Source organism: Brassica napus, chromosome A3 (genome assembly GCF_020379485.1).
Source record: "Brassica napus cultivar Da-Ae chromosome A3, Da-Ae, whole genome shotgun sequence".
Classification (NCBI taxonomy): domain Eukaryota; kingdom Viridiplantae; phylum Streptophyta; class Magnoliopsida; order Brassicales; family Brassicaceae; genus Brassica; species Brassica napus.
In genome coordinates, this window is record NC_063436.1 from 32,883,869 (window position 1) to 32,894,933 (window position 11,065).

Consider the following 11,065-nt stretch of genomic DNA (forward strand, 5'->3'; position numbering starts at 1 on the left):
TCGTCGCTGGTTTGCCGTCAATAGTCTCTGCTCGTCTTGGTGATCTGACGTCTATGCTTTTTTTTCATAGATCGAGGATGATTCCACAGTTTGTTGATTTCATTTTGTCTCTTTTTATCGCTTTGTTCTCTTATCTCATTGCACCTTTCATCTCTGATCACGTCTTTGGTGGCTCTTCTAAAAAGCCATTATTGTCACTTAATCATGTACTGTTTTCTTCTTTTTCTATTTAAGGAACTACTTCCAAAAACTTTCCACATTGCAATCTCAGGTGAATAAATATAATAACTTTTCGCCATTTATCCGTCTACTAAATTCATGTTACTTCTTAAGAGATGGGACACTTATTCTCGGATATTTCATCCATGATATTACACAACAAAGATGTAGCCATATTGAAAGAAAATATTGTTGTGAAGAATTGTAATTTGGAGAAGATTTTTTCACTTTCATTTTTTATTTTTTATGTTATGGAATATCTGGTAGTGCATCTAGGAGACGAAGCTCTTTTAGGTGGTGCAGCTTAGATTGTTGTATACATATACCATCTTAAAAAAAGAGAGAGTTGATAACAAAGCACACACTAAATGTTTCATTATTGCATAATATGTTAATGAGAAGATTTCAAATGTTTCGGTGAATTTCAAATGTAATAAGGATCATCCACTGAGGTTGGGTTTCATTTCTTTTATTAATTTTTGCACAAAAAGTAACGTTTCATTTTTATAATAACACCAAAAATATACAGAAATATAAATGTCTGAGACATATTTTTAAACTTTAAATGTTTAATATTTTTAATTATTTTTCATTATATCTTAGATAAAAAGAACTCTAAATCTTATTTATAAAACTGAATTGTTTTTTTTTTCAATGTCGTAGATCTGTTAGTAAAAATCAGATTTTCTTAAATAAAAAGTATAAATTTCCAATATGTAAAAATGTAAAATTTATGTAGTTTACTGATAAATCTCTCAAATAACATATTACATTTTATTTTAACTGTTTTCTACTGAAATAAACGATACAGTAGATAAAAGGTAACACTTAACGGTTTGTAAATGGGCAAATCTCCAAAATAGCACATTTCTAAGTTTAAATCACAAAAATAGCACTCAAAAACTAAAATGACCAAAATAGTATTTTATCTTTTGAAAAATTTAATTTTTTTTTATTTTTCAAAATTTGAAATCTTATCCCCAAAACCTCACTTCTTAACTCTAAACCCTAAAACCTAAACTCTAAACCTTTAACCCTAAATTCTAAACCCTAAACCCCACCCCTTGAGTGCTATTTTTGTAACTTTTAACCTTAAGTGCTAGTTTGAGAACAAAAACTTGATTTAGTACTATTTTGGTATTTTTCTCTTTGTTAAATTACAGATTTAAAACGTTGAAAAACTAGTTAAGAAGAGCTTTTTTCCAGTTCAAAATAATTTTATTATACTAATAAAATTTTATGTTGCTTAAAAATTTTGTTGACAAAATCAGTGACGGGAGAGTAAGCAGAGTTTTTATTTAACAAATTCTCTAACTACACTATGTTCATTTCACCCACGAAATTAAAAATTCTTATTGTCTTTGTACTTCATAATTCCATCAAAAATAAAAGCTTTGCTAAATATGAGAAATTTACACTTAGCTTTTCCCAAGATTAGATGTTAAGAAAACAAAACGCTTATCTTGAAGACAAAAAGAAAAACATGACCAAATGTACCTCTAAAAATATATTTATCTACAAACACACGCAAGGACATTATCATCATCATATTCATATCATCATAATTGCTCTTTTTTATATATGAGCTAATGAAGACATAAGAAAAAAGCTAGTCCCAGAAATGGGGACCAATCCCAAGAAGGAAAACAAAAGAATGTGTTTGTGATAACATACCTGTGAAACAGGTTCTACTAATACCTGTAAGATGACCCACCAGACTGTGGTGGTGCCGGTGGGAGCCTGTTTGGTGTGGTGCGACGGTTGCTACCACCAGACCCAGAAGAATCATCCTCACCATTCTGAGCTGGATCACTGTACCGTCGGCTGTGACCACCAGATCCATACCTCTTTAATGAGTCCGGTCCACTAGCAGCAGCGTTAAACGCATTCATCCAATCCTCCCCAGCAGACCCTCCATTGGTTCTCGGGCTGCTTTCTGCAATAATACAACACAAGAAAAATAAGGTTACATGCTAGCACAATATTGAGAGACCATATGTGTATTTATTAATATATATTTATACCAGTACCGCTGTCAGACCAGCTTGAAGCAGCAGCTGCTCGGTTATCGTGAATGCTAAGCTGCCTTGTGAGCTTTGAAAGAAGAGATGACTGCTTCTGGTAACGGTCTCTTTTTCTTTTGACGTTCTGATCCTCTTGAATCAAAGATTCAATCCTCTCATTACCTATCGCGCTGCAGATCAATGCAAGAGAGAGACAAATAAGCACCCCATCACAGTCGTATTGAGTTACACTACGACTTATCGGATAAAAGATATGAAACCTTATAGAACTATAGAGCTGGTTCAGCATGTCTTCCTTTGATTTCTCCACTTGACAAAGAACAACGGCCTGTTGAAAGCAACAAATGGGTTTAAGTAATGTGATCCGAGTAATAAAAAGGGAGAAGATATACATGGGAAATCTTTCATTTTTCAAGAATGCTAATTAGTCTAGTCTACCTTTGGAACATTTGCGGCAAGGCTATTGAGAACAGCTTCAACGTAACCCCGTACTTCTTGGGACATCCACCGCAATTCCTCTTCCGGGTCAACCGGTTTTCTAACCATCTTATCCTGAACAAGAAACGAAATGCGGACAACCAAAGCAAAACCGTATTTTATCACCACATCATTTAAACCAAGTCTACGGGTAAAATGGTTAACCTTCTTTCAAGTATGACCCACAGAGACGTCAGTTTATACTCATTCAACATTGAGCGTTTCAAGCCATATAGGGAAACTAACACTAAAGACTGTATCATCATGATATTGGTACTGGATTAAGATCAGCTAACCGATACAAGATAAAAAAAATTCACTGAACAAGAGGGATGTTGTCCTCGTCTGACTTACAAGTGAACCTTCTGAAAGACTTTGTCTCATGGAAGCGCCACCTACTTGGCCTCCTCGGGCTTGGATAACCTTTTGCAGCTTATTAATCCATTCATTCTTATCGACCATGCTCTCAGCCTTCAGAATCAGTGCATTGTGCGCTGCAAATTAATAGTTTTTTTAAGACTTGCTCATACATACAGCACAAAAGAAGAGGGTCAAGCAGCTAACTTTTATAATAGCTCGACATACCTTTAAGTACAGTCTTATATGGAACTCTGCATGTTATCTTAAATACAAGGCCTGGTCCTTTTGAATCTGGTCCATTTGATTTCTTATCTTTCGAGCTCTTTGATTTCTCTCCTTCATCATCAGAAATTTCTTCAATACTGCATTCCTGAACATAACAGCGTTTCATGAGACAAAAATGTACGTATTGTGAATCTTGATAAAATTGCGAAAGCTAAACGTTATTTATGAAGCATCCAGGTTTTCTCAGTGGTAACGGTAATTAAACGTTTTGCAGAGTAGGCTTCACAATTACAGGTAAACATAATTCATCAACAGGTGGCAGAGGACCATTTAATACGAAACCCTATTATTAATCTTTTAATTGCAGATACAACTTCGACCAACGAAATGTAAATACTGGAAGAGAATGATACCTCCAAAGTTACAGTGCCACGGAAGTTCCTTTCTTCTTGCTTTTTCGTATAACCAAGCTGAGGAAAGATAAATGCAAAGGCAGATCACTTCAGCAACAATCATAACTAAATTGTTCTAAGTAAAAGAAAAGTATAATGTTAATTATGGAGCATCTATATTTTGTCATCAGCACTAACGTAAAGAAAACGTTTTCTGTGTAAATGATTATATACTGCTAGCATAACAGTTAAAATTAAAATGCACACAGTCTCTTTTGCAAATATTTGAATAGCATGAAGGATATTTGTTATAAACGCTAACCTTTCCAGTCTTTTCATTCAAGACAAACCATCGCCTACTCCAGCCATTTGTCTTTGCACTTTTCTTCATCAAGTACCCTGCGCGACAGAGTAAAGTTAAGTTGAAGACCATGGAAGCTGGTTTTATAACAAACTAAAACCATGAAAGTGCATCTTGCACTACTTCACGCTAAAGTCGCAGGCAAAAAAAAGAAAAAAAAAAGATATCGTCAACTGAAAGAAAAACTTGAAAGCTGGTGATTTATCAACAAGTAAATTCAAGAAAAGCCGATCCTACACCAGTCCAAAGCTTAACTGGCAGTTAGGAAATAGAAAAGACGAAGAAATCACGCAATTGAGCTGAAATCACGCAATTGAGCTGAAGATAAGCTTAGCAGCAATAAATGCAAGGTCGGAGCAAAAAGAACTACGTTAGAAAGCCACTGTGAAGAATTATATTAAAGTAAAGACCTGCTGTTATCTCCCCCTCAGGTCCCGCAGTCTTTAGACCAGAGACCTCTGGCGTTTCTTTATCTTTGTCTTTATCTTGCGGAAGAAATTTGTCTTTCAATGATTTCAAGCTACCACCAGTTGAGGACCCATCTGGCTGAGGACTAGATGCCTGGTTTACAAGGAGAAACGAGAATTGTTACATCATTAATTTATATAAAAAACTTGAAAGCAATATCCAGTGTGAAAAATCCAGATCTATTATGAGATAAAGGCAAACCCTGTTTAGGAGAGATTGCTCTGCATCTTGTCCCTTTTTAGATGAACGACCTTTAAGCTCGTCCTCACGACGTTGCCTTTCCATTCTGATAACGATAGTAAACCGTGCAGCCAGAGGACGTAACAATAATGAGATATGCATCAAAAACGAAAACAATAAAAGCATGTGCTAATGAGTATATTATAAATATCAGGACTTGTGCGGCAAATTCTGCAGCTATGGGACTACTAAGAAAGGTGAATATGTAACTGTAGTGAAGGCATGTAGAAACATAAATGTTTAATTTACAGGCAAACATACAAAAACAAAAAAAGCAGGACACCCAAAAAAGTAGATCCATTCGACATGTTTAAAACTGTCATAAAGTAAATAAATTAAATTAACCAGTTCGATGAGCTAAAGCCACTCGAAATGACAGAGCCGAAAAAAAAGACAGGAAAGCTGATGTTACCTTCTTTGTACGAGGCGGATGAAGTGCTGAGGTGGAACAAACGCACGCTCCATATCAACTAGTGCAACTACCATCTTCTTAGCTTCATTCTTGAATCCATCAAGTGCGGCACTTGCTATAGCAACGACCTGGTTCATAAGCATATTAAGAAAAAGAATGCGATTATGAAGATGAAAATGCTATTTAGCAGTGAAAAGCTCTAATACCTCTCTCTTAAAAGGAGGATATCTCCCAAGACCAGGTGTGGCATTCGCGGAAGCTGAAACTATGTCAACAAGCACTCGGTGAACCTAATCAAAAGTTCAGACGGTAAGCAACCAGTTATGAAAATAAAAATGAAACTTCACAGTATTGCCAATAAGACTGAGTAGGACTCCAATGAATCTAGATCGTGACAACTAAAATATTATAGTAATGTGTTGAACAGACCATGAGTAACAAGCAATGGCCAATGTTCCCAATTAGTAATTTAGGCATTTCAATCCTACGCAGCTGAAGGTAGAGGAAGCAACACTAGATAAACTATAAATACTAACATCGACACACCTCATCAACGCATAGTCGTGCTGGGTCTTTAGCTAACTCAAGAACAATCTTTATCAACGATCTCAACCCTTTCTCCGGAGATATAAGATAAGGTTGATAACCATCTGCCTCTAATACAATCTGAAACGGTTAGGAAGTCAACTGTCAAACTCCCATCTAAATTTTTATTTGTTCATATGATTTGAGGCAAAAAAATCCAGAAACCCACCCTTTTAACATTATTCAAGTCAAAATATCTATCCAATGGAAGATGCTTTATACGGTTGGGGAAATTGCCTTCAAAACTTGCAACAACTTTCCAACCACTTCCCTGCACAAAATTTTGTTAAAAACAACAATAATTTACAGAGCTCCAAAAGTGGCTTCACCACAAGAAACACACAATCACAAGACATGCAATTCAAAAACTTGTTCAGTGAAAAGAGTATGCAAATCCAATATTAATTTCATAAAATTCCAGCTGATATTAAGGCAATCGTCCTGAAGTTTTTTATCCTCTCTACACTAAAACAGCACTAAACCTTTTCCGTTACAAGTAGCACAACGAAAACGGTAATCAGATATTTTACTAGGCAATCAGGGTGCTTATTTGAAGTTTCCAGACTATAGTATTATTCAGCTTATGTAGGAAAATACTCACTTCACCACCAGCCAAGTGGAGAAGAAATTTGTCCTCAAACTCACGGCAAAGCTCCAAAGCTATAGCCCTTGTACCTTCAACACTACTAACTAGTTGTTCGCCAAGCCTTGCTAATTCGTCTTGCACTACTTGAGACTTACCCTGGAGTCTGTAAGCACAGAATTTGAATGTTCAGAGGTTTCAAAAGAACCAGAATTATGTCTCTGAATAATCATCCAGAAAACTAAAACAAAAGACAGTATGACACGGGAGATGGAAGAAACATATCAGATTCACAGACGATAAGCATAGACCAGCACATATTGGGAAAAAGCTTTCTAGTACATATCATGAGAAGTGCGCTAATAAGGATGGGAGCTTGAAAGATCAAGTAACTAAACCTAAAGACTACTTCCACTTCAAAGATTAAGAAGCGGGTAGGCTTTCATGCAGCAAACTGCATGTCTTCCCTAAAGTACAAGTATAGAAAATATGCAAAACAAGCAATCCATTTTCATTTGCAAATATAGCATCTTAAAGCAAACATATAGAGCGAGAAAATACCCAGACAAGATATTTGGTAGCCTGAGCTTCATTCTGCTACGAATCTGGCTAGCAAGAGTGTCCACCAGGGCAATTCTGCCAAGTTTGCTTTGTGGAGCACCAGTTAAAATGGATTTGAGGCTTTCAGTCTCAGCACGCCAAGCAGTTTCTAAAGAGTTCTCACTGCCTCCAGACTCCGCTGATGCGATTGAGACAGATTGACCAATAAGTGCAACCCATGGAATATCAGTTGTTTTCGGAGGTCCCTGGTTTGAAAGAAGAGCCTGAACTGCTGCAAGCGCTTTTGGGTTCTCTGCTGCCTGGTCAATTTTGCTGATAATTCCTACGGTCCTAGTGCCTATAAACAGGGAAATATGTGAATATTTTTTTGTTCTAGTAAATTTTAAGAAAATCCAATGGTTTAGTACGGCCAATCGCAATACTTCAAAAATGTAATGAAGGGTTTCAATAATGAAATTTTTAATGCACTCACTGTCTGGATCATACTCCTTTGCGGTCTTCAGGGCTCGACAGGAAGAAATCTCAGACGCCTGGCTAGCAGGCACAATAACCAACAGTATGGCATCGTTGTGCTGTGCATGTTCACCAATCTTGCCAAGAGAGTAAAGGAACAAATTACAAGAAATAAAAATAAGAAAATGAATCTATGTTTCCCTTTCAGCCAGAAAATGTCGAATAAAAATGTTGAAAATGTGTATGGTTGACAGGTGGACCAGGGGAATGACAAAGCATCATGCAGTTCATAATCTTACCATTGCGTCATCAACAATTCTCTGGTCCAGTCCAGGCAAATCAATCAATTTCAGTAGTGGAGCTGCAATTTAAAGGGGACAAATATGTCATGATGATTAAAGAAAACAGTAAGGAAGCAATTGATATGTAGTGCTTCATAGCCTTTGTTTATACATATAATCCGATATCCACAACTTAGCTTAGATTCTATCTACCCCAAAAAAAAAAGTGAAGCTGCTAATGTGCATTTTAGTTAGTGGTCGCAACACATTACAGCTGAGTCGTTCACTGATGTCAGGGACATATTCAGATACCCAAAACTTAGCTTCGATAATATGAAGGCTAAATTGACCAAAAAATGCGGCTTCAGAATTATGATTGTCTAAGTAAGAAAGGACTTACCAGTGCTTGTACGAAGCTTTAGGTATATTTCATCACGACCCCTCCCTGTGGCTCCTTTGCTAAGCCTATCCTGTAGAGAATGTCTTAGGGCACCTACATAACATCCATGCAGAACAAACGAAAACATTACATACACTGTATCCTACATGCAGAAATAAAATTACAAATCAATTCCAAATTACATAGGTGCATATAGGGAGCCTTACTTGCAGAAACTTGTTGAGATTTATTGTCAATTTGCAAGATTATTGCCTTGCTGCTCAGAGATTCCTCCCTACTGAGGTCAATGATGATAGGAGCCCGTGTAGCACCATTCTCACCCGTCGGCTGTCCATCGTAGTAGGTCCCAAACAGAGACAGAAGAAGGGGGTTAGCTTAAAGAAATTGCATTAGCTTAAAAAAAAAAACTCCCGCACACTCTGTATACAAGTTACCAGAACTGGATGTCCAATTAAGGTATTCAAAACTGCGGACTTCCCAGCTCCCTGTTCCAGCAAGCAAAGCGAGAAAACTTAACCCTTATAGGTTCCAGTGACATCTTCCAGCAGACAAGTGACAACAGAGAAATCAATCTGACAAGCAAAGCTCATACTTTGTGCAAGTGAAACTCTCACATTTTCAAATATCAAACACATCAACCTTATTCCTTCCAGGTATTAACCTCATAGAATCAAACAATTCATGATGAAGACAACCACAGCAAAACAAGCTCCGAACCAAGAATGCATCCTACTAAACTCCTAGATTACAGGTATAAATATATTTCAACAAACCTCATTGAGATCCACCATACGGCATCCAAAATCTACACTAACTAAATACAAACACACATCGAAGAGAAAGGAAACCCCCACCACATTTCCTAGGGCAACAACGTTGAGAGAAGTAGCCGGGCGTCTAGAAGAAGAGCTCTCCTCGGGATCTTCGTCAGCGAGCAGCGCCGCCGCTTGTCTCATTGAATCCGAAAGCTGAGACAACTCATCGATCGCCTCCATAATAGAGCTCGAATTATCGGATTCAATAGTACGAGATCTACACGAAGAAAAGCCACTAGATCCGAAATGGATGACTACACAGGGCGCTGAATTTTCCGGCGTTAAAGATCACCGGAATTTCAAATTCGGTCGCGACGGTGCTAAGCTAAGATGTGCCTTTTCGTCGGGGTGAGAATGAGCGAAGACGACTCATACAACACCCAAACTCGTTTATTCGTTATTAATTATTATTAATTTACAAATATTTCAAATTTCAACAAAAAAAGAAAACTGAATTTTACACAAATGTAAAAGGACAATTGCATTTTAAATCATAAAGTTGGCAAAAGTTTGGACTTTAACTCTACTGCTAACGCTTAAAACACTGAAATTTGTTTCAGTAAGATATTAAATATTGAAACTAATTTATTTGTTTAACACATCAAAACTGGTACTCTTACTAGTCAAAATAGGTGACATGATGGTTTATTCGTTTAAATATATACTTTTAATTATTTTAAGAGAAAAAAACCAAAATAGCACTAAATCAAGTTTTTGTTCCCAAACTAGCATTCAATGCAAAAAATCACAAAAATAGCACTCAAGGGGTGGGGTTTAGGGTTTAAAATTTAGGGTTTAGGGTTTAGAATTTAGGTTTTAGGGTTTAGAGTTGAGAAGTGAGGTTTTAGGGATAAGATTTCAAATTTTGAAAAATAAAAAAATTTAAAATTTTCAAAAGATAAAATGCTATTTTGGTCATTTTAGTTTTTGAGTGCTATTTTTGTGATATAAACTTAGAAAGGTGTTATTTTAGAGATTTGCCCTTATTTTAATTAGTATAAAAAAATAAATTAGATAAAAATTCAAAATAAATTTTAAAACTTGATACAAAAATTCAAAAAAACACAAAAAAAATTCAGTACAAAATTAAAAAATAAAAATAAAAGGGGGAATTTCATGTTTAGCACTTTCATTCTACCGTTATTCATCTTTACCACCACTAAATGAATATTTTCAATATTGTAATAGAGAGATAGGCAACAAACATAAAATGCTCTCGATGGCGACACAAACGGCGATCTAGGTTCTACGCTCTCGATGCCTTCTCACCGGTGGGATCCAGGAATCGGCGGCGAAGTTGGGTTAGGAAATGAAAATCATGAAGAAAAGAAAAAGGAAACTTCAATAAGGGGATCTTTTTCAAATCTCCGATGTTGTAGATCGGGTACAGGAATTTGGATTCAATGGTTTTTATGGAAATCAAGGATATCTGCGAAATGGATCTCGATATTGGCAATCATATCGATGAAATCGCATGACTACTCAGGTATTATCTCTGATCAATTTTAAGGAATCTAATATGTTATAAGGACAACGGAGGAATCATTCACGGATTTGATTTGATTGATATATGGAGATTGGTGATTTTCGATGGTTTTGATAAGAGGATCTCATGGAAAAGTCGGGAGATGCGATATAATCTCGTGTTAATTTTGAGATATTTGGCATTAACGAGGGAAATTATGGGGGGGGGGGGGGGGGGGTGGAGAGAGAAGAATATGGAATCAGTATAAAATGCTCTGCGGTTTTCTTCTTCGTTGTATCATATTGTTAAGCTTCTTTGCAATTATCCACAACAAAGAAATAGTTATTTATCTCATTTGGCTTTCCATGACGCAGAGCCAGTTACTGGGAAATGGTGGGGATTTGAAGGATGGAGAGGGTACTAGGAAAAGGCTGAAGATATCAGCGCCGCACTTCGACAACTCGGCTCTCATCAAAACTTATTCCAAAACTTTAATTGGAAGATGCATGAATCCACCAGAGCAAGACATGAAGGCGCTTAATATTCCAAAGATCTGGAAGCTGGAGGATCGAGTGGTGGGGACAGATCTAGGGCTTGGCAAATTCCATTTTGATTTTGAGAAGGAGGAAGAGATCAAAGCGGTTCTGAAGCTGCAACCCTATCATTTCGACTACTGGATGTTGGCTCTTGAACGCTGGCAACCGAAGAAGTCTCAGTTATTTTCATCATAAATAATGTTTTGGG

The 11,065-nt window shown here is 36.6% G+C and overlaps 1 protein-coding gene across 3 annotated transcripts; it reads right to left on the minus strand.

Moving 5' to 3' along the window:
• Positions 1–1,711: 1,711 nt before the first annotated feature.
• LOC106375550 (dynamin-2B) lies at positions 1,712–9,241 on the minus strand. 3 transcript variants are annotated; one of them, XM_048767630.1, is made up of 22 exons: positions 8,896–9,240; positions 8,476–8,526; positions 8,248–8,368; positions 8,042–8,134; positions 7,660–7,721; positions 7,380–7,497; positions 6,908–7,244; positions 6,365–6,512; positions 5,933–6,034; positions 5,725–5,844; positions 5,385–5,468; positions 5,179–5,306; positions 4,728–4,812; positions 4,469–4,619; positions 4,020–4,096; positions 3,719–3,775; positions 3,306–3,450; positions 3,075–3,214; positions 2,682–2,795; positions 2,504–2,571; positions 2,250–2,413; positions 1,712–2,155 (listed from the first exon to the last, which is right to left on the minus strand). In XM_048767630.1, the coding sequence occupies exons 1-22, from the start codon at positions 9,034–9,036 to the stop codon at positions 1,911–1,913; spliced, it is 2,751 nt and encodes a 916-aa protein (XP_048623587.1). In that variant the 5' UTR covers positions 9,037–9,240; the 3' UTR covers positions 1,712–1,910. The 3 variants fall into 3 exon arrangements, with proteins under 3 accessions (XP_048623587.1, XP_013670948.1, XP_048623589.1); XM_013815494.3 differs by having other exon boundaries at positions 2,244–2,413; positions 8,896–9,239; XM_048767632.1 differs by lacking the exon at positions 1,712–2,155 and adding an exon at positions 2,886–2,974 and having other exon boundaries at positions 2,363–2,413; positions 8,896–9,241.
• Between the last annotated feature and the right edge of the window lie 1,824 nt (positions 9,242–11,065).

Bases quoted from the DNA above. Each gene is read 5' to 3' on its own strand.
- LOC106375550 (XM_013815494.3), bottom strand. From the start codon at position 9,036: ATGGAGGCGATCGATGAGTTGTCTCAGCTTTCGGATTCAATGAGACAA. The intron at 5,469-5,724 runs GTGTGTCGATGT...ACTTTTGATTAG, and splicing joins CACGACTATGCGTTGATGAG to GTTCACCGAGTGCTTGTTGA. The intron at 2,796-3,074 runs GTAAGTCAGACG...TTTCTTGTTCAG, and splicing joins GTCTTTCAGAAGGTTCACTT to GATAAGATGGTTAGAAAACC.